Genomic DNA, 24,402 nt, shown 5'->3' with positions numbered 1-24,402 from the left:
TATATATTTTTTGCATCGTAGAATAATTATCAGTTGAACAGCTGATATCTATCAAGAGACTCTAACGGTGCCATACTTGGAAAGGGGAGTTTTGAGTGCGACGATGACGAATTTGTTTGTGCAAAATTACTACAAAACTATTTACTTACGGACCCATGTAGGGCTTTTCGAGGTTTTTTTTTCGCTTTTATCTATTGAAGTAAACAAAGGGAAGTGAAATAGTACAAAAACTTGATAACTGTGATGATAAAGAGATTTTTATTCAATTACTTTTGTAAAAATATTTAATGAAAAAACGGTACAGAGAATTAATTTTAATTCAATAAAAATCGATTTAATTGAAAAATAATTATTTTCGACTCGGATTAAAAAAAGGGAATTTTTGTCGTACATTTTTTTATTAAAAATCCAATAAAGGGAGGATTATCTCGGATTTTGGTATTAATTCAATCGTGTTACTCCAGTCCAAGTGCTCGTTTTATATTTCTGATAAATTGGGAAATAAAATAAATAAAAGTGTTTGAATAATAATTTTTTTTTTAATGAAACATCATAAAAAAAAATATTAAAAAAATATATATTAAAAAATAAACACATTTAATTTATTAGTTACAAAATATTTATTGAGCGTATTTTTTTCTTAAAATTTTTTTTAAATAAAAATAATTATTTAAAAAATTAAATAAATAAAATTAAAATTATTAAAAATTTTATTTAATTTTTATTTTAATTAAAAATAATTATTTTATTTAATTTATTAAAAAAAACTTAAAATTAATTAAAATTTATTTTAAAAATTAATTAAAAATAATTGGCTAAGATAAAAAAAAAGTAGTTAATGCTTCAGGTTTTCGATATCACTTATTTTTACTTAAATAAAAAATATTAACACAAAAAAAGACATCCATGCTTATCAGTCACTCGTTATATTGAATCAAATTACAGCTCACACAACATTTACAGCAAACTGCTTACTGAAATACTCTCGATAAATTTGTTGATAAGAAGGCCATCAGTGTTGCGAGTATACTTTGTGTGGCGGGAGATGCGACAACGACACTCATTGCACTATTTTCTTGATGATCTGCGTTGGTTTAATAGAAAAATTGAAGAGATTTTAAAGGAAATTCGTTAATTCACATTTTTGTTTATTTAAGTTTTTTATTCCATAACCGATTTGTGAGAGTTTGATGAACACCAACCCGTGATTAGATATGGTTTGATTACGATTTGTACAAAAAAATGTTAATTTTTGGTATCAATAAAGGGTTTTGAACTCTTATTATGTTAGTTTAAAAAAATGTTTGTTTAAAATATGTTAAATTGAGCGAAAAAATTTATTTATAAATAAAAAAAAAATCGCAAATTGTTAAAAATTAAAATTTTCAGTGCATGTAAATTTTTTCTATGCAAAAATATTTTTTTTTTTTGATATTTTTTAACAATTTATTAACTTTTTTTTTACTCCGTTTAGAACTAAATGACCCTTAAACCTTTTTTTTGATATTTAAAATTTTTTCGAGCCAATGATCAACAAATGATGAAATTTTTTTATTAAATATGTAAATCTTACCATGCAAAATTTGAGATAGAAATAAATTACCATATGCCAAAAAAATATATAAATAAATATTATAAAAATTTTACAAAATTATTTACCAAACAGAATTGATGAAATAATGAAAAATTTACAATTTTTACATCACAAATCACCTTTTTACCAAAAATTTACAAAAAAATAATTTTTACAACAAAATTTTTAGTTAATTTTACCAATTTTGAACCATATACCTTTTAATATCTAAAACAAATAAAAATTAAACACAATATGACGTTGAATTAAAATTAATTAATTAAGATTATCAAGCAACATAAAAATCTTTTTTTTTTAAATTACTCAATATTCATATATTTTCAATAAGATAAAAATAAATATATTTCTAAAGAAAATTGTACAATAACTTCACTTTTTTAAATTAATGTCTAAGTCTAAAAGTTTAACTATAGAAAAATGTCTTCTATCAAATTTTTTATTTATTTTTTTTTTCATTGTCACATGTCATCTTTTTTTTCGTGCTAAATTTCTAAGTTTAATAATAAATTTATAAATATTTATTTTAGGATTGAATGATTAAATCACTTTTTTAGCACCGACTTTTATTTTTTGTTTGTCATTTTTTGCTCTTTTTAGCACTGAAGACAAAAAATATTTCGAGTCATGCTCTCTCTTAGTCTAAATTTTCATTCAAAATGCTTTTCTGCTATTTTTAAAAGACATTTTTTTTTTCACTTTTTTTATACATTTTTTTTTTTTTGTTATAAATGATTGGACGACACAAATGATTGATTTTTTTTATTCGAAATGTTTTTTTGTAAATAAATAAATTTTAATACAAATGTAAATATTTTAACAAAGGACAACTCAGATTCTATGAAACAAGAAAAAATTAGCTAAATTTTTATGTGTTTGTGTAAAAACGTCACTTTACATGTAATAAAAAAGGAAACGTTCACCATAAACTACAACTACATCCTTAAAAAATACTTTTTTTTTCTTTGATTGTTAATTTTAACCCAAAAAAATGATTTTTAATGATCTTTTTTTCGTGTTTTTTTATTCACCTGAAGCTGTCATTTTGTCGCCCCATTTTGCGAGGAAATCCATTACGACGCCATTGGACCAGCCAAAGCCAAGTTGAATTTCGTATTCGCCGCCGCCTCCGTGTCCGCCAAGCTCGACAGCGGAATATTTCTCGTACATGGCGCGCGTGTCACGATAAGCGATGAAATTCGAGCGAACCCATCGCAATGCCCAGTTGTAAGCCATTTGTTTTGCCTCGGGATCGTTCAAGTTGTTCATGCCCATGACAACGACGTACTAAAAATGGATTTTTTGAGTAACGGAAGAGGATTTTTAAAGGAAAAAATTCTTACCTGCAATGGAGGCCAAACATTTGGGAAGTCCCATTGTTCTCCTGTTTGCTCAAATGTGTTTGGAACGCCGCCTGGGTATTCATCTAAACCGTTTTTCTCAATGTACGCAAGAACTTTTTGGACAATTTTGGGTTCGTCAGCTTTGTTGTAAGCTTTTGACCATAAGGGCCACAAGTTTGAGGCGCAGAAGTAATCGCGACGTTTGTCATTTAACATGTCGTAATCTAACCACATGCCGACATCATCGTGCCATAAGACTTTGTTGATAGCCTGAAAATTAAAAAAAAAAAATTAAAAAATATATTTTAAAAATTAATTTTTAAAAATAAATAAAATAATAATTAAATAAAATTAATTAATTAATTATTTTAAAATATAATTAAAATAAATTTTAAAAAAGAATTCTTTCTTTAAAATAAATATTTTTGAGTTAAAATATTTATTTTTAATTTAAAAAATAATTTTTTTAAAAGCTATATTTGTCAAAATAAAAATTTTTAGTTAAAAATTATTTTTTTTTTTTAAAAATTAATTTAAAATAATTTTTAATAATTTTAAAAATTTTCAATTAAACACAATATTTTTTTTAAAAATATTTTCGTTGTTTAAAAAACATAATTTAATTAAAATATTTTCATAATTTAAAAAAACATATTTTTTATTCAAATATTAATATTTTTTTTTTTGTATAAAAAGATAATTTAGTCAAAATAATTTTTTTTTTTAATTTTAAATAAATTTTATTAAAATTAAATATTTTTTTCAATTAATTTTTTTTTTAATTTTTTATTTTCAATTTTTTAAAAAATTAATTTTTGATAAATTTTTTGATTTTTAAAAAATTATAAAATTTTAAATTAAATTAAATTTTTAATTATTTTCAGAATTTATAAAATATATTTTTTAAAAATTTAAATAATTTTAAAATTTATTTTGAAATATATTTTTTTTTAATTAAAAAAAAAATACTGAGAAATTAAAAAAAAAATTTAATGTTGAAAAAAATTATTTTTAATTTTTTTTTTTTAAATAATTTTAACTCACCGTCAACAACTCATCTGCCTTTTCTTTGTAATTTCTTGCTTTGTTAACATCGCCGCTCAATGCATAAAATTCCGAAATAATAAGGGCATTTTCGTACAAAATTGCATTTAAATCCACTGGTACAATTGAACGCGTTTTAAGATCACGTAACGTTCCCTTGTTCGTTCCGTCTTTAATAAACCACCGACTACTGAAATCCATACCGCTTTCCGCGCCGGCTTTCAATTCCGAATAATACTCTTCTTTCGCCGCATCATCGGGCAAATCATGTCCCGTTTCGACATCTTCTCTGTACGATTCGGGTCTCGGGCCCGTCGATTTGTCGCCATAAACTGCCAACGTGTAACCATTCACAACCACGGCATGATTATTCAACCAAAAATTGAATTCGTGTTCCAAATCATCAACACTCTCCTTCGCAAACTCCGTGTCGCCCGTCGCTTCAACGTACGTCTTAATCATCGCCGCAAGCAATGGCGGTTGCGATCTTGCCGAATAATAAATTCTTCCGCCATTCGGGATGAAACCGTATCGCTGAACGATCGAACGGAAATTGAGCAACATTCCTTTGGCGGTGTGATGCATCTCGGACAACAACAAGCCACGAATGATCCAGTACGAGTCCCAATAGTAAAATTCACGGAAACGACCTCCCGGAACAATTACGGGATTTTCTACGTGAATTATTGAATACAATTCGTTGTGATCTTGCACATCTTTCGTCATTTTACGACCCAATTTCAACCATAAGTGATTCAAATCGCTCGCCCATTCACGTAACGCGTGATCCTTGATGCGTTCCAAGAATTGCGGTTCACGTTTCCAATCATCGGGGATCCAATCTTCGAACTCACTGCCTGGTTGATCGAAATTTTCTTCAACCCATTTTTTGATTTCCGGCTTTGTTGGAGCTTCGTTCGTACTTTGCATGAAAGTATTGAACTTTTCGAGCGTTTCTTTGGGGCTCGCATGCAATTTCATGTCAACGAATGTCTTGGAATCGTTATAAATGCCCGCCATTTGTACAGTATGCAGGAGTTTGCCATGGCAGAAGATTTCACTGTAAATAAAGAAACGGAAAATTATGTAAGTTTTTGTATTAAAGTTCATCTAAATGAAATAAATTTCACTCTATGGGCAAAAAATGGGTCAAATTAACAACTTGGGAGTTAATTTAAACCATTAAAGAATTAATTTAAACCTTTAAAGAATTAATTTAGCTCCTTTAAAGAAGGAATTAATTTAATCCTTAAATTTAATTTAGCTCCTTTAAGGAATTAATTTAATTAATAGCTCCTTAAGGAATTAATTTAGCTCCTTAAGGAATTAATTTAGCTCCTTAAGGAATTAATTTAGCTCCTTAAGGAATTAATTTAGCTCCTTAAGGAATTAATTTAGCTCCTTAAGGAATTAATTTAGCTCCTTAAGGAATTAATTTAGCTCCTTAAGAAATTAATTTAGCTCCTTAAGGAATTAATTTAGCTCCTTAAGGAATTAATTTAGCTCCTTAAAGAATTAATTGAGCTCCTTAAGAAATTAATTAAGCTCCTTAAGAAATTAATTTAGCTCCTTAAGAAATTAATTTAGCTCCTTAAGGAATTAATTTAGCTCCTTAAGGAATTAATTTAGCTCCTTAAGGAATTAATTTAGCTCCTTGAGGAGTTAATTTAGCTCCTTGAGAAGTTAATTTAGCTCCTTAAGGAATTAATTTAGCTCCTTGAGGAATTAATTTAGCTCCTTAAGGAATTAATTTAGCTCCTTCAGGAATTAATTTAGCTCCTTAAAGAATTAATTTAGCTCCTTAAGGAATTAATTAAGCTCTTTAAGGAATTAATTTAGCTCCTCAAGGAATTAATTTAGCTCCTTGAGGAATTAATTTAGCTCCTTAAGAAATTAATTTAGCTCCTTAAAGAATTAATTTAGCTCCTTAAGGAATTAATTTAGCTCCTTAAGAAATTAATTTAGCTCCTTAAGAAATTAATTTAGCTCCTTAAGGAATTAATTTAGCTCCTTAAGGAATTAATTTAGCTCCTTATAAAATTTTTCATGAAATTAATTTAGTTAAATTAATTAATTTAGCTCCTTAAGGGTTAATTTAAATTAACTCCCTCCTTAAAAATTAAGTTAATTTATCTAAGGAATTAATTTAGCCTCTCCATTTTTTGCCCATAGAAAATTTTTCACACAAACAGAAATCTTATCTACTTCACGAAACAACGCACGTGACCTTGCACTTGTAAATTGTTATCATAAATTGCTACAGACACACACAGCGATTACTCAAGCGTATCATCATCGTCAGCAGCAGCGGGAGGCGTATAAACGATGCACTTTTTCATTACAAACCTTTTACCGTAAGTAAATGAACTTTTTATTTATTTTCTTTCAAATTTTCTCAAATCTCTCTACTTTTCCGTGTCGTAAAAAAAAGACGTGACACTCCATTCATTCAAAAACTTTTGTTTACACAAAAATTACTCATTTTTACATGATCCGTCTTATCTTATCGCCGCACTTCTTACCTCGGGCACGGCGGTGGTAATTTTTCGTTTTCAGTCAAAACGTCATATTTCAATTTGTGCAGCTGCAAACACTTTTCGGGCGACGCGCTGCAATCGAACATTTTACAGGAACTAAAGTGTGGCAATGACGCCACGATTAAGGTCACAAATGCGAGCACTAAATTTTCCATTGTTTCTTGTCTTTAAAAACTAATTAAATTTTTTTTTTTTTCGAAATATTTTTGTACAAAAAATTAAATTAAAAGCAGATTTATCTCATTTTTGTTGTTTTTCTTTGAAAACAATTTCTGCGTTAATTTATGTTAATTTTAGCAATTTTAGCACTTTAAGTGTTTTCAACAATAATACTGATGATTGTTATTTGTCTTTTTATGTCAACTTCGTTATCACACTAATTTTCTCGTTTTAATTCTGGTTTTCTTCTCATTTATTTCTATCACTTTTTTCTTCGGCAAACTTTGAGCAAACCTCTTTTGTGGCGACGGCGTCAAACTGGAAAAATAATTTTTGTTATTTTTTGGTTTTTTTCTTTATCATTGCAATTATCTTTGGATTTTGATGTTTTTTTGGGGGAATTTTGATTAATTAAATAATGAAGGAAGATAGTGGCTGTCAATTTGTTTTTAGATAAGATTTTTTTTTTTTTTTTGATAAAAAAAATTAAAATAATAACTTTCAAGGACAGAGGAAGTTTTTTGATCCCAATTCCTGTCGATCATTGATCAATTGAACTTCCTAAAACATCTGATGAATAAATAATGAGCTGTAACGTGGCATTTTTTATTGAGGAATTTACGCGTGCGTGTCTTCAATTTCCTCGTTAATACAAAAAAAAAATGACTAACGCTTCAGATTTTATTGACTCAGGTGTAAATTTTTATAATAGTTAACCAGACGTTCCCACTATCTTCTTTTATTTTTTATTAAAAATATTTTTTTTAAAGAAAATCTTAAAAAATATTTAAACGTACTTTTTTCCTTAAAATAATAAATTTTAATCTAAAGTGCACTTCTTAAAATGAAAACTTTGGTTTAATTTTCACATAAATTATATTTTTGTGCAAAAAAAAAATTAAAGTCACTAACTGTACTTGACTCGACTAGATTATTAAGTAAACTAACATTAGGAATAATAAACACTGGCATTTATATAAGTCTCGGGCTCTGTCGAAGTGTATGAAAGTACGAACGGCGTATGAAATTCTGTGTAGTTAACGAGCGCGATAATGTTCTGTGTAGTAACAGAATGAAGAGATATTCGCTTATCATTTTTTTCTGTTCTAAAAAGGGTGGAAAAAAATTAAAGAATTTTTTGTTGGAAATGATTTCATTGACCTGATGATAGGAAATATTCCCAATATTCACTCAAATGGAATGAAAATTTGTTTAAAACTGTTATTAGTTGATTTTGCTAATTTTTGTTTGACTAAAAAAAAATGCTTGTTAAACTTAATAAGCATCAACAGGACAATCAGGGCATAACAAGTCCTCCCAACTTGTAGAGAAAATGAGTTAAAAAAATTTTATGGAAAATTTTGATGCGTATTTAAAAATATAAAATTGATAAAGTAGGACAAAGAGAAAAAAAATATTTTTTTTAGATAAATTTTAATAATATTCTTCTAATTTTTTTAGGTAATCTCAAAAAGAGGCAAAATCACAAATCAAAGAAGAAAAAGTAGATAAGTAACATTCTAAAAAACTATTCCAATTAATATAAACCAAGCAAAAAAATTAATTTATGGAAGGTTGCATCATAAAAAGACTAAAAATACCAAACTGCGATTCAAAAAAAAAAAAATTAAGATTTGACCAAAAATTAAATTTATTCTTCGACATTGAACGACATTCGATTTATGAGAATAGTTTTAGATATAAAACGTTCTCCAGTTTTTTTTATTTAACTTAATTTTTTTAATTAAATTTTAATTTTTTTATATTAAATTTTTAATGTGAAAATTTATTTTTTCATTATAATTTAAATTAATTTTTTTTAGGGCATCCAAAATTCAAATAATGAAATGTGAAAATTTTCAATTATTTTAATACATTCCGATAAAAATCAATTATCTGAATTTAAAAAAAATTACGAAATTGATGGAAAATTTTAAAATTTTTCATGAATATTTTTAAAAACATGTAATTGATAAAATAGAACAAAAGGTATTTTTTTTTTTTTTTTTTGATAAATTTCAACTTTTAATTTTTTTCAGGAAAACCGAGAAAAAATAGGTAAGTCCTTTAAATTCTTCAAATTATTTCAATTAATTCAAACCAAGCAAATAAATTTAACTGGAATCTGCATCAAAAGAACTAAGTATCAAAAAACGTCGTCTTCAAATCGCTTCAGAAAAGAATAGAAATTAAGAATGAATTAAAAAGAATTGTTGGAATTAAGTACAAATAAGAAAAGATGAGGCTATTTGTGGCTCCAGGCTTTTTCCTTTTATTTAATTAATTAAAAATAGTCTTTATCAAACAAAAGTATTTTTTTTAACGTTCAAAATTAATTATCTTAATTGAACAAAAAAGAAACCCTTAACATATATTTTTTCACATTCCTATCTCGAAGGATTTTTATTTATCTGAGCCTTGAAAAGAAACAGAACTCAAGATATCTTTACTTATGAATCATTGTTCGAGTAATTTTATGATAAAATATCAATCGACTTTCAATATAATTGGATGTTAATAACTTCTACGGAGAAAAATTTTCCACTTTCCTCATGATTCTTCAATTAAAAATTAAATGAAAGTAAAAAATTAACTTTAAGAATTTAATTAACATTTGTTAAAAATTATTCACGCCCTCATTGGAACAACCACAAGCCTCAATAAACCGTGCCAAGAACATGTTTTTCTTGATGAAAGAATTTTTCACGTGTCACCGCGAACGACTTTTAGTCACAACAAACATGTCGCCAAAATGACTTTTGCCGCCGATAACGATCACTTTTCACGGATGGCATCGTTCGTTCGGTAATCAAATTCAAAACAATCCGCAAAAAAAAAAATATGAAGTCTTAATGATGATAACTTCTTGCTCAATTAAACTTGCTAATATATACAATGTTTGCGCGCCACGAACCACAGCATGTGCGCGAGACAAGCTAATCGTTGCGATCTTGTCACATTTTGAGTACTTTTCATTCTGAATTTTTTCAAATTGCTTCCTTATCTTGTTTGACAATCTCTTGTGATCTTTAATATTTGTAAACAGTACACACCCCTTTTTGAGACAGATTTTGTCTCGAATGGCGATTTTATTGAAACAGAGATAAGAAAGTTTTTTTTTTCGGAAAAGAGGTTGACAATCGTACGATGAATTTCATAATTAAATGCGAAAAAAATGCAGGTCAACTGCAATTAGTTATGTATCACTTTTTGTACAAAGGCACTTCACCCGTCGTGTCTAATTCTATTTTTTTTTTGCATTTTTCAAGGCTACTGATAAGGATGTAACCTACTTCACGAGTCACAGTTGGTGAATTTTTATTCAATTTTCATTTTCATTCGAACACTTTCCTTCCATATTCTCGACGTAAATTGATTGAATGTCGCTGCCTTTCACAATAAAATGATCCAATTACCGTACCGTCTATATTTAGCTCAGAAAATTTGAATTTTATATCAGTTCACGGGAAGATAATTTGATCAATTTAACGCAATTTTTTATTTTTGCGACTCAGTCACATTGTATAAAGTGATAAAATTGCGGACAATAAAACAGTTTGATGCGATGATGACGTAAATCGAGTTACGGATTTCTAACAATAGCACCCAAGGAATTTCATCGTATATGGCTCGGAAATCCAAATTAAGTGAGATACAAATAAATCTTCATCAAAAGCAGATTCTACCGGATCCCCGTGTTTTCCTGTGCGATTGCCGTCAATAAAAATGCACTTGAGCGAATTTTTGATTGCATGTTACGTGCGCATTCCAACGTTCTCGAAGAGACACGGGAGATAATGATGTAACGAAAAATATTTAATTGCCAGCTTCAAACAAACCATTGTTGGAAAAAAAGAGTTAACAATACGAGCGAAAATCAAGATAAAAGTGTATTTACACTGTGGCAAGATCAAGTGCAATAACCATGTAATCGTGCGACGTAATTCTGTGCGCGCATGCAATTTGTGGGGTACTATTGTCAATATCAATGTTGTTAGATTCTCAAAGGTTAGATAACCGTATCGGATGACCTATATTCGTTCGATGGATGGTTTTGTTTGTGTTTGATAAGTTTGAGCAATGTCCTTGGATGTGGTCTTACGGTTTAGTTTGACATGATTGATTTGCGGTTAGATTGAAACTAAATTGAGAGAGAAAGGGTTTGTGTTGAAATTTTAACACTTAGAAGGTTATGAGGGATAATTTGTCTGAATTTAAAAAAATTTACACAAAAATTTATTTTTAATTCCTTAATATTTTTTTAACAAAAAAACTTAAATTCATTTATTTATTATTCCTTAAAAAAAATAAGAAATTAAGAATTGAATTATTTTTGTGTAATTTTGAAAAAATTCTAAGTATGATACTTTTGTAAAAAAAAAATTTAGCTAAAATTTTCAAGAAAATTGTATCAAAAAATATTTAATTTCTATAATCTTTCGACAAAATATCTTTTTCAAGAAAGAAAATTATTTTAAAAGCTTTGCTTTAATTCTTTAATTTTGTTTTTTTATTTTAAAAAAATAGAATAAAATTGTCAAGGCGATATAATTGTATTTTGTATAAACAGAAAAAAATCAACAACAAATTATTTTCCATAATTTATTTTTTTTTTTAATTTAATTATCATATTTTAATTAATTAATTTAATTATAATAATGAATTAATTAAATTTTTTATCGTAAGTATTTTTTTGTCTTTGAAAATTTTAATAAATTTTTTTTCAAAATGAATTAAAATTAATTATTATAAAAATAATTTATTAATTAATTTTATTATCGGATTTTTATTATCAAATTAAATTTTAAAAAAAAATAAAATTAATTAATTTTAAAAAATTTCAATTTTAATTAATTATTATATTTTTAATTCAGTTTTTAATTTTTGTTTAACAAAAAATTTTGATTTTTTTAATTTTTTTTTTGTCCTTTTCTTCTCTTGAGATTAATAATATCTGTTCAATATTAAAATCCCTGAATAGCCGATAAAATGTTAAACTATCAACTAAATAACAACATAATAATTTATGCGCAATTATGACGTATTTATCCGCAAACTGTATTAATACCGCCAATTCTCAACTTCTAATTAACTTGCGGTTACAAATTTTGCGTAAAATCCATTAATATTTCATCGAACCATTACAATTATCGACAATAAATCTCTTTCATGACTTCAAACTTTTAACGTGACTCCTGATGATAAACAAAAACCCAAAAAAAAAAGGAACAAAGTTGGGAAAAACCCACAAATCACAAACATTTTTCCAAGAATCGTTAATACAGCTTAACATCGTCATGGGGATTAAGAACAAACGAAAATCGTGACAAGATTTCAACAATAAGTTGACTACAAGCAACTAAAAGGGACATTTATTAAACGTACTATAAGCAAATGCCTGATGCACGAATATTATGTTCAAGGCCACGCAAGTGACAATTTGCATTATTCATGTATCTCTCTAATCGATCCAAAAGTAAGTTTTATTGTGATCCGATGAATAAATTAACGTAGCTCTAAAAAAAATTAACTAACTCGTGTACTTCCTTATTTGAAATCATACCGGTATTTCTATTTCTGTCTTTAAATTTTTTTTTAATTCGGAATTTCTTCATTTTTGTTTTAATTCGTTCTTTTGCGTCATCTTGGCGTCATTGTAAAATTCATTTTGGGGAATTCCTGCCAAAAATAACCCATTTTTTTCCTTTTTCAGATGATTTTTTATCAAGTTACGGCAGACCACGAGCCTCCGTCTAAAACGTGCTCCGATAAAGTTAGAATGCAATTAACGCACGTTTTTTTAGAAGAAAAAGGAAAAAATTGCATGCACCTGTTGTGACTCCGATATGGAATAGATTATCGAGACATGCCCTTGTATTACAAAATAATCGCACATCATATGGGACATGTCTATTAATATACCATTGTGCGATAAAAACCCTAGATAGAAAGGTGTGTTGCGATTTTTATCTCCCTTGTGTCGTGTTTCAACATCGAATTGAACAACCAAACCAATGATAATTGCAATTATTTTAATATTTAATTATAAATGGGAATGTAAAACAATCCGCAAATTTAAATAATTATAATGTCGAAAGTATACCTTTTTTATGTGTGTGTGTCAAATGACGCTATTTTATAAATTTATACTAATATTGGCTTAAATAGCTAAATCACAAATTTTTGTTCACAATTGAATAACAGACATCGATATAAATTAATTTTTAATCACAATAATTGACAACTTCTAACAATTGATTCACTTTATTTACATTTTAATGTTCTGACATCATCATGTTAATTTATTTTTTTTTATTTTTTTTTTATTTTAATTTTTATCACTTTTTTTTAATTTTAATTTTCAAACAAATTTATTTTAAAAAAAATCCCAAAATAATTTTTATTTAATTTTTTTAAATTTTTTTTTTAAGAAAAGACGTTCTTTGTCGTCCGCAAGATTTGCTAAGACTGTTCTCCGTTTTGGCGCTGGCACTTTATTTAAATAAAAATAAAATCATTTGTGTGAGAGAGGTTCATTTTATATTATTTATTTATTAATGTATAAAATGACAATGCTCTGCATGTAGATACAAACAGATGACGTGACGATGTATATATCGTGTAGTATTAAAATTCGCTTGTACGCCAATATTAAACAAAGTGTAAAATATGTAATTTGCTGTGGCAAGCGCAAAAAAAGCAATTGTACATTTATCAACAATTGACATGAGTTGCAATATTTTTGTTGATTTTTTTTTTAAATTCAAAATAGATAATTTAATTTTTTTTTTCGGCGGGAATTTTTGTTCCTATAGTAAAATTTTTGTTCGATGAAGAGGTAATCGATTTGATATTGAGTAACCTTGTCTACTTTTATTAATGTCTAGTCATTATTGTCTATTCTTTCACTTGATTAAATTATTAGTTGAGGTACGATAGACAAAAAAAAAGTACATTGATGGAGTGGTGAACATTGTAAATGACTTGTTGGTTGTCATTTGTGACATTAACAGGTGTATTGCTAAATTTATAACACCCATAAATATAATAAAGTTTGTATATGTGACAGAAATTAACGTGTACTCGTGTTTGTGGAATTTGAAGCGTAGATAGGTGTATGTAAATATCGGAAAATTTTACTAAATGTTGACACGTGAAAGGCGGTTTTTCATTATTTTATGGAAATTTAATTATTTTCGTTAATTAAAAAATTTACTGTTATATTTTTTAAATTTAATTTCAATATTTTTAAAATAATTTAAAAAAAAATTTAATTTTAATTATTTTTTACATCAATTTTAAAAATTAAAAGAAATAAAAATATTTTTTTAAATTTAAAAAATTTAAAGAAATAAAAGTAATTTTATTTAAGATGTTCAATTAAAATTTGATAAAATTAAAAATATTTCTTCTCAAAATTCAATGAAAATTCAATGACACAAAATCTATTAATATATATTTTTAATAATTTAATTTTAAACAAAAAAAAAATAAAATAAAAACTGTACTTGAATTTTGCAAAATTCTTATTTTTTTAAAAATAATTTATTTTATACTTTTAAAATAAAAATTATCAAAATTTTTTATAAAATAAATTATTAAATAAAAAATTAAATTTAAAAATAATAATTATATTAATTTTTTTTTTATTAAATTTTTTAAAGTTATAATTTAATTAATTATGGATTAAAATTTAAATTAGAAATATTTTTTAATATAAAATAAATTAAATTTTAATTAAATATTTTAATAAATAATTTAAATTAATTAAAAAATCAATGAAAATTTTAACAATAATTCATCAGATTCGAAAATTTGCTTTTAAAAAAAATTAGATTGTGCATTGGGTCAAAATTTTAAAATGCACACTGGGCCAAAACAAATTTAATTTTTTACAAAATATTTATAAACCCATTTAAACCTAATTTTATATATTTTTTTTTATTCAAAACTTTTATAACTTGATGTACAAAAAAAAGGATTTTTTATTTCCAAAGCAAAAAAATAAAATTTAAAATTCCCTCAATATATCAACGCACACCAAAAATCCCCGTAACATCATACGCCATACCGTATGTGCACGAATGACGTCAGTGCCGTGCCTCTTTTTTATTTACAAAAACCAACACAAAAACAAACTTCAGCTTTACCGTTTGCGACACAGGTAGAAATATCACTTGTCGAAAAAACTGACACGCTTTTTATTCGTGTCATTGTCGTAAATTATTAATCTCTGAGAGCAATTAAAATACATTTTTCGATTAAAATTTTGCTAAATCTAACAAATTTATTCTCTTCTCACACACACTTGAAGATTATTAAAATAAACAAACGCGAAAAACTCAAATTCCTCATAAACACGTGCTGAATTTTAAACAAGAGACTTGCCAAGGACGCACTTTACAAGGCGCATACGGGTCTGGTCTAGACTACAGTTAAAGTACATTGCATCGCATGATAAGCGACACTCTCTATGTAAATTCTCTTCTCAGAAACTTCATTACTCGATGCAGTAATTCGCGTGAAATTGCGTCACACTGCAGGTCTTACCTCGCTAACGTTTGTATCATCCTCGGTGAAAGACGCATTTTTTAATAGAAATTGTCTTTTATTTTTAAATTTCAACTAAAATCGATTTTTTTAAGTATTTAGCTCGCTTTTAAAATTATTTCAATACTTTTCTCGGTAGGAATTTCTTTACAACATTTTTCGTTGTTTTTTATCACATTTTTCGTATTTTTTCGATACTTTTTGTGGTTTTGGGCACAAATAAATAAATAAATAATACTCGAGTGCCACGAAAAAAGCAGCTGACTTTGCTCTTTGTTTTTTTTCAACTGAACTGAAATAGAATATTACTCACCACGACAACGACGACGACGTCGACGTTAGAATTTGCTGTTTATGTTTTCGTGCATCAGCAGCAATCAGATTGTGAAGTAGTAGATTTGGAGAGGCGATACTACCTACATTTGTAGTGTTTACATGTTACTCGCCGGATGTATGGTGTAAGTCTTTGTGTTTAAACGTGACGTAGTTGAGGAATTACTCGAGAGAGGCGATCTTTCGACGGAAAACGATTTTGCGCAGTTTTGGAGAGAGGCGATGCGGAGTTTTTATTTACGTGGTAGGTTTTTGGTTTGTTGGATATGATTTTTTTTGTTTGGAAACGTGACGAGGTAATTTTGCATTTTTTATAAAATTGAATTTAATTGACCTTTAAGGAGGAATATTGTTTTGCGTGATTTTGAGAAATTAAAAAAAAATAAAGGAATTTTTTTTTAATTTTTTTTTTATTAAAAAAAAAATTAATTAATTTTAATTTTTAGTTTTTTTTTTTTTGTAGCATTTGCTTATTTTTTCTCATAATATTTTTTTAATAATTTAATTAAATTTAATGTAAAAATTTAATAGAACTTAATAATTTTAAAATTTTCGCATATTTTATAAATTTGTTTTTTTTTTAATTAAAATTTTCACAAACACAATATAAAATAAATTTTTACCGTAATTTTTTTAAAATTTATGATGTAAAAAATTAAACAAAATTTTGTAAAATTAAATTTCAATAAATAAAAAAAATGAAATAAAAAATTAATTAGTTTTTAGAATAAATTTTAATAATTTATTTATTTTAAGTAGTTTTAAATTTATTTTAAATACTAAATAATTTTTTATTTTAAAATTATTTTTTATTTATGATGTAAAATTAACCGAAATTTGAAGATTAATAAATAATAAATTTAAAAAAAATAATAATTAATTAATTAATAAATTAATTTTATTTAAAATCCAAAATTAATACTTAAATTATTTTAAATTTATTTTTATTTATTTATTATATTTTTTTATTTTATTTTAAAAAATTTCAATTTCAAAAATTCTTTATTTATTTTTAATTCAAAAATAAATTGAAAAAATTTCTTATCGTTATTTTTATTTTAATAAAAAAGCGGATATTTCATTAAATTAAATTAAAACTTGAAAATTAACATCAAAAATACAAAAATCATAAATTATAAGATAACTTAATATTTAAAAAAATAATAATTTTTTTTTAATAAATTAATATTTATCTTATTTTTTTAAAATTTTAGTTAATAAAAACTATTAGATTAATAATATTTAAAAAAAATAATAATTAAATTAAAAAATTAGTGAAAATAATTCACAAAAAAATACTTATAATCAATTCACCGCAATTTTCCACGTAATTTCCTGTGCATAAATAATTTTATCATCATCTCATCATCAATTTATAAACCAACCATTTTATTTACATTTTTATTATGACAATATTTTTTTTATTGACTGTCCCCTTCTTTTCTCGTTGCTACTTATAGTTGATAAAAAAACAACTTTTTCATTGAGAACGAGCACAATATTTATCAACCAGAAGCGCATAAGCACTTTCATATCTCGTACAAATTCACCTTGAAATTGTTTGCACACATGTGTGATTTTTTTATTCTTATAAATTTTCTATAAAACGAGTCATTTCCAAACTTTGAGCTTTTATACAAAAGACGTTACTTGACACTTTGTCGTCGTCTCGTCGTTATTTTTTTTCTTCTTCTTCCGTAAAAAAATCGACTCAGCTGTTTTTTGTGAAAAAATGCACGAGAATATCACAAAGAAGAGAAATACGAAAAAAATCACACATTGAACTTTTAACAATAATGACGCAAATATTTTTTCGGGTGAATTTGAACAGGACTTTGGACTGCTGCACTTAGCAACGCAACGTAAAAAAATAAAAAATTAGGAGATAAAAAAACAATATTGATAAACCGGTTATTGTTTATTTAGGTCTCTTTTCTGTAACAAATCCATCATTTCGTCGAATCTTCAGACATTTTGTTTAAAAAAAACGAGAAATATCCAGTTTTTTCTGGACTCGTGACGGAAAATATCGATCAGGTGTACAAATATGCTCATATATCAATCACACGTTCTCCAAACAAGCCACTCGAGTAATTACTTTTAATAATAATGGGTGTTGTGCAAAACACAATGTCGTTTTTTTTTTTGCATATAAATTGAGATAAAAATAACAAGTTTGACAATGAAAAGTCGTTTACGGAGCAAATATTAAAGAATTGTTGTTTAAAATTTGAAAGTTCAAGTGAATTTTCTTATCTAATCGCAAATATTTGTTCATCTACCGAAAGAACTTGTCATCGCTCGAATTACGTCAAACCCGTTGCTTCTCAAACAAATGCGATATTTCATCAGAAAATGTCTGCTGTTACTTTGATGGGTTTCGTATGTTATATAACGCATGTGAGAATGTTAAGTCAATACAAAATAATAAAAAAAAAATAGAAACAACGGGCAATAAAAATTATTAATTTCTCAATGTGACGTCAATCAAAGTTTGTTCAAGTGTCCTTTTTGCGATATTTTTAAAAACAATTTTTATCAACAAGAATTTTTTCAGAGGCGTCTTATAAAATTTAAGTGCCAAAAATATTTAAAAAGAAAATATTTTTAAGTTGAAAGTCAGCATTTATAAATTATTTGAAAAAAAATATGCTTTAAAATTATTTGAAAAATTGATCAAAAATTAAAAAAAAATTTAAAAAATATAATTAAATAATTTTTAATTTTAAATTAATTTAAAAAAAATTCTTTTAAAATTAATTTAAAAAAATTTTTAAAATTAAAAAAAATGTTTAAAAAAAATATTTCAAAAATATTGATTTCTTGTCTTTATTTAAAAAATAATAAATTCTAATTTAATAATAATTAATTTTTGTTTTTATTAATTAAATATTTTTAATTTATTTTTTTTAAATTTTAATTTTTTTTTATTTTAAAAATGCAATTTTAATATTTTTATTAAAGATTTTTATTAATTATTTTTATTAATTAATTATTTTTTCAAATTTATCAAATAAATTCTTATTTAAATAAAAAAAAGTAATTTTTATTACAAAAACTAATAAAATATTAAATAATTAATTTTCTGTTTTTATTTTTATTTTTTTTTAATTTAATTATTTTTTTTTAATTAAAAAAATAATATTTTTAAAAAAGATAAAATAAAATACGAATATTTTTATTAAAAATTTAAAGTTTAATTAATTAATTAAAAATTTTTATTATTAATTTAATTTTAATTAATTAATTTAAAAAAATTAAAAAATAATATTTAAAAATATTTACTAAAATTTTTGATTAATTTTTAACTCTTTAAAAATTTTTATCAACTCCGTCTCAGAAAAATAATTTTTTGCGTTTCAAGACAATTTCAAGACCATCATTATCCAATTGGGATTAATTTCCTTCATAACTTAATATCTTCCGCCTCAAACCTTATCATGTCAAAAATTTTATTGTTTTCACGAAAATTCTTCACACTTGACACAATATCGCACGATATCGCACAACATTTTTTTATTGGATTAAATTGGATAAAATAATTTTTTCAACTTACTACAAGTAAGGATTTATATGAATCGCCATTCTTTCGTATTTTTTGCGGAAACGTCAATTAATACTCAATTCAACAATGAAACTGATCCACATTTCGAACAATTATTCACTTTTATATTGTTTTGCACATAATAATTATTGTTATTTCATCGCGTCGCTAATTGAATGGTTATCGCTTGTTATCTCGTTAGAATTGTCTCTTGTGAAAATTAGTAGATCTAAATGGAAAATCACACTTTGTTTTTCTTTGAGTCATGAAAAATTAAAAAAAAAAATTTTTAAAGAAATTCCATTAAAAAGTGATTGTCCGAAAATAAATTGGATACGACGCCACAAAAATTTTACGTGTCTTTGTTCTTGACACTCACATGTAAATATCCACGCAACTGTCTTCGTCAATGGCATTTGGAGGTTATGACCTCCTTTGACCAAGCATTTTTTAAATATATTTCCGATACTTTGCTACATTTCATAATGTATGAGATGTCTTTCATCACTTGACCGAAACAATTAAAAATTTTCATCCGGGCTCGATTTCATATAAAAAATAAAAAAAAATTGGTACTTACTATTCTGTGACTGTTTCAGACATTTTTCTCGATTATTTTTGATGCTAAATGTCGATTTTCGCTGCAAATTAATTTATTTTTTTGATGTAACCTCCGATTTACGTTACGAAACACTGCGCGCACTTGTTTTTTTCTGTTGTTTGTTATGAGAGGGACAATTTTAAACTATTTTAATATTTTTACTGTGCTGCGGTGTAATTGTTTCTGCGAGTCTCTCTTTATTTTTTTTAGTGAGCAAGTGGTTTAGATATTTTTGTACTGCGCTCACTTTCACTCTTTTTATTATTTTTTAAGAATAAATAAATATTTTAAAATATTTATTTAAATAATTTTTGCGATTTTTTAACTTTTTTATCAAAAAAAAATTTTTTTTTTGTTGAAATAAAAAATAAATTTATCTCTTTTGTCACGTCGTCTCGTCGCGAGCGCTAAACTAGAATGACCTACTGCTGAAACTAATTTTTATTACAACGAAGAAACGTGCGTCTGTTGAACTTTGTCTTGCTTCTACGAGTTTTACTTGAAAAATACTAAGCGGAATATCAATCACAAGGTAGCGGAGGGCTTGGCACACAGATACAAATGCAACGAACGCATACGTCACCAAAAGTTAAGTGAGTATGGGTATACGTGATCCGAGACACGATACGGAGCTCAAGAATGTAGTGAAGCAATTTTATTATTAATATTAATACAGTTAAAAAAAATTTTTATCCGATACGGGTTTTGTGTTTGTAAAAAATGGAGTTTAAATGACATTTTTTGCGTAATTTTGCTATTTTTTAATAATTTTTCTGTTATTTTCTACAAATTTCGAAATTTAATTAAAAATTTCATCATCAGACTCTAATTCAAATAAGAAAAAATTTATAAAAAAAAAATAAAATAAAAAATGAACCTGTTAATTTCGTTCGTTCATCATACAAATGCCGAAATTAAGACACACACAATAAATAATTTAGCAAATAAACGAATATCTACGAAAGACAATGAAAATAAAAAAAAACCGACAGACGAAAAAAAACAACTTGTTTATCGTAAAACATCTGATTCTGTAGCGTGCTGGCGATGCTGACGTCACAAACTAGTACAACAACCTCGCATAACGTGTTTACGATAAAAAATGAATGGCATGTTGTGAATCATTCATATAGAGAGGCAGACCACGTGCTTCCTGCAGTGAGGGTTGCATGAGTATAATAAACAAGTTGTTTATTTATCGATGAACTCGCATGAATTTGATCGGAAATTGTTGGCGTAAGTGATGCGAGAGGGAACGACTGGTTGGTTGTGAGTAATTTTTGGTAATGTTTTTAATTTTTTTTTATTTTAAAAATATTTGAAAGAAATTTTTCAATTTTTTTACATGTTTTTGTACTTGTTTTTTAAATATTTGACTTCGATGTGACTTATGTTAAATTAATAATTCATTTATTTATTTAAGAATTAATTTAATTTAGAAAAAATTATTTCAAAATAATAATAAATGATAATTTTGTAAATTTTTTGCTTTATAGGAATTTCGGCTCTAATTTATCATTTTTAATCACTTTATTACTCAAAACTGCCAAAAAATTGAAACTAAAAAAATTTTTTTTCTTTGACACAGTTTTGTTTTGAAAACTAAATCAAGAGCAAAAAAACTGTGTCAAAACTGTGTCAAAGCCATTTTTGTCAAATTTTGTTCCAAATGGATAAAAATTTTTTTGTTTTGAAAACTAAATAATCTAATTTTTATGCCATTTTTTTTTTTCTTTGAACAGTAAATCAAGAGCAAAAAAACTGTGTCAAAAACTGTGTCAAAAAATTTTGTCAGAGGGCTCTAATTTATCATTTTTAATCATTTTCTAACTCAAAATTGCCAAAAAATTGAAACTGAAAAAACTATGTCAAAAACTGTGTCAAAGCAATTTTTGTCAAATTTTGTTCCAAATGGATAAAAATTTGTCAGAAGGCTCTAATTTATCATTTTTAATCATTTTCTAACTCAAAACTGCCAAAAAATTGAAACTGAAAAAAAAAATTTTCTTTGACACAGTTTTGTTTTGAAAACTAAATCAAGAGCAAAAAAACTGTGTCAAAAACTGTGTCAAATCAATTTTTGTCAAATCTTGCTCCAAATGGATAAAAATTTGTCAGAGGGCTCTAATTTATCATTTTTAATCATTTTCTAACTCAAAACTGCCAAAAAATTCAAACTGAAAAAAAAAATTTTCTTTGACACAGTTTTGTTTTGAAAACTAAATCAAGAGCAAAAAAACTGTGTCAAAGCAATTTTTGTCAAATTTTGTTCCAAAAGGATAAAAATTTGTCAGAGGGCTCTAATTTATCATTTTTAATCATTTTCTAACTCAAAACTGCCAAAAAATTCAAACTGAAAAAAAAATTTTCTTTGACACAGTTTTGTTTTGAAAACTAAATCAAGAGCAAAAAAACTGTGTCAAAAACTGTGTCAAAGCAATTTTTGTCAAAAAGGATAATTTTTTTTTAATCATTTTCTAACTCAAAACTGCCAAAAAATTGAAACTAAAAAAATTTTTTTTCTTTGACACAGTTTTGTTTTGAAAACTAAATCAAGAGCAAAAAAACTGTGTCAAAGCAATTTTTGTCAAATTTTGTTCCAAATGGATAAAAATTTGTCAGAGGGCTCTAATTTATCATTTTTAATCATTTTCTAACTCAAAACTGCCAAAAAATTGAAACTGAAAAAAAAAATTTTTTCTTTGACATAGTTTTGTTTTGAAAACTAAATCAAGAGCAAAAACTGTGTCAAAAACTGTGTCAAAGCAATTTTTGTCAAATTTTGTTCCAAATGGATAAAAATTTGTCAGAGGGCTCTAATTTATCATTTTTAATCATTTTCTAACTCAAAACTGCCAAAAAATTGAAACTGAAAAAAAAATTTTTTATTTGACACAGTTTTGTTTTGAAAACTAAATCAAGAGAAAAAAAACTATGTCAAAAACTGTGTCAAAGCAATTTTTGTCAAATTTTGTTCCAAATGGATAAAAATTTATCAGAGGGGCTCTAATTTATCATTTTTAATCATTTTCTAACTCAAAACTGCCAAAAAATTGAAACTGAAAAAAAAAATTTTTCTTTGACACAGTTTTGTTTTGAAAACTAAATCAAGAGCAAAAAAACTGTGTCAAAAACTGTGTCAAAGCAATTTTTGTCAAATTTTGTTCCAAATGGATAAAAATTTGTCAGAGGGCTCTAATTTATCATTTTTAATCATTTTCTAACTCAAAACTGCCAAAAAATTGAAACTGAAAAAAAAATTTTTCTTTGACACAGTTTTGTTTTGAAAACTAAATCAAGAGCAAAAAAACTGTGTCAAAAACTGTGTCAAAGCAATTTTTGTCAAATTTTGTTCCAAATGGATAAAAATTTGTCAGAGGGCTCTAATTTATCATTTTTAATCATTTTCTAACTCAAAACTGCCAAAAAATTGAAACTGAAAAAAAAATTTTTTTTTTTCTTTGACACAGTTTTGTTTTGAAAACTAAATCAAGAGCAAAAAAAACTGTGTCAAAAACTGTGTCAAAGCAATTTTTGTCAAATTTTGTTCCAAATGGATAAAAATTTGTCAGAGGGCTCTAATTTATCATTTTTAATCATTTTCTAACTCAAAACTGCCAAAAAATTGAAACTGAAAAAAAAAATTTTTCTTTGACACAGTTTTGTTTTGAAAACTAAATCAAGAGCAAAAAAACTGTGTCAAAAACTGTGTCAAAGCAATTTTTGTCAAATTTTGTTCCAAATGGATAAAAATTTGTCAGAGGGCTCTAATTTATCATTTTTAATCATTTTCTAACTCAAAACTGCCAAAAAATTGAAACTGAAAAAAAATTTTTTCTTTTCTTTGACACAGTTTTGTTTTGAAAACTAAATCAAGACAAAAAACTGTGTCAAAAACAGTGTCAAAGCAATTTTTGTCAAATTTTGTTCCAAATGGATAAAAATTTGTCAGAGGGCTCTAATTTATCATTTTTAATCATTTTCTAACTCAAAACTGCCAAAAAATTGAAACTGAAAAATTTTTTTTTCTTTGACACAGTTTTGTTTTGAAAACTAAATCAAGAGCAAAAAAACTGTGTCAAAAACTGTGTCAAAGCAATTTTTGTCAAATTTTGTTCCAAATGGATAAAAATTTGTCAGAGGGCTCTAATTTATCATTTTTAATCATTTTCTAACTCAAAACTGCCAAAAAATTGAAACTAAAAATTTTTTTTTTCTTTGACACAGTTTTGTTTTGAAAACTAAATCAAGAGCAAAAAAACTGTGTCAAAAACTGTGTCAAAGCAATTTTTGTCAAATTTTGTTCCAAATGGATAAAAATTTGTCAGAGGGCTCTAATTTATCATTTTTAATCATTTTCTAACTCAAAACTGCCAAAAAATTGAAACTAAAAAAAATTTTTTCTTTGACACAGTTTTGTTTTGAAAACTAAATCAAGAGCAAAAAAACTGTGTCAAAAACTGTGTCAAAGCAATTTTTGTCAAATTTTGTTCCAAATGGATAAAAATTTGTCAGAGGGCTCTAATTTATCATTTTTAATCATTTTCTAACTCAAAACTGCCAAAAAATTGAAACTGAAAAAAATTTTTTTCTTTGACACAGTTTTGTTTTGAAAACTAAATCAAGAGCAAAAAAACTGTGTCAAAAACTGTGTCAAAGCAATTTTTGTCAAATTTTGTTCCAAATGGATAAAAATTTGT

The 24,402-nt window shown here is 25.6% G+C and overlaps 1 protein-coding gene across 5 annotated transcripts; it reads right to left on the bottom strand.

The window, feature by feature from the left end:
- Nucleotides 1–245: 245 nt before the first annotated feature.
- On the bottom strand, nt 246–20,066 carry LOC134828172 (trehalase-like). Of its 5 annotated transcripts, none has more exons than XM_063841169.1 (7): nt 12,778–12,982; nt 6,501–6,992; nt 3,979–5,038; nt 2,935–3,204; nt 2,623–2,878; nt 976–1,084; nt 246–486 (listed from the first exon to the last, which is right to left on the bottom strand). In XM_063841169.1, the coding sequence occupies exons 2-7, from the start codon at nt 6,668–6,670 to the stop codon at nt 456–458; spliced, it is 1,896 nt and encodes a 631-aa protein (XP_063697239.1). In that variant the 5' UTR covers nt 6,671–6,992; nt 12,778–12,982; the 3' UTR covers nt 246–455. The 5 variants fall into 5 exon arrangements, with proteins under 5 accessions (XP_063697239.1, XP_063697238.1, XP_063697243.1 ...); XM_063841168.1 differs by lacking the exon at nt 12,778–12,982 and adding an exon at nt 7,472–7,604; XM_063841173.1 differs by lacking the exons at nt 6,501–6,992; nt 12,778–12,982 and adding an exon at nt 19,682–20,066.
- Between the last annotated feature and the right edge of the window lie 4,336 nt (nt 20,067–24,402).

The sequence above is a fragment of the Culicoides brevitarsis genome, chromosome 1 (assembly GCF_036172545.1).
Source record: "Culicoides brevitarsis isolate CSIRO-B50_1 chromosome 1, AGI_CSIRO_Cbre_v1, whole genome shotgun sequence".
Taxonomy (NCBI): Eukaryota; Metazoa; Arthropoda; class Insecta; order Diptera; family Ceratopogonidae; genus Culicoides; species Culicoides brevitarsis.
This window is presented reverse-complemented; position numbering and strand designations above follow the sequence as displayed.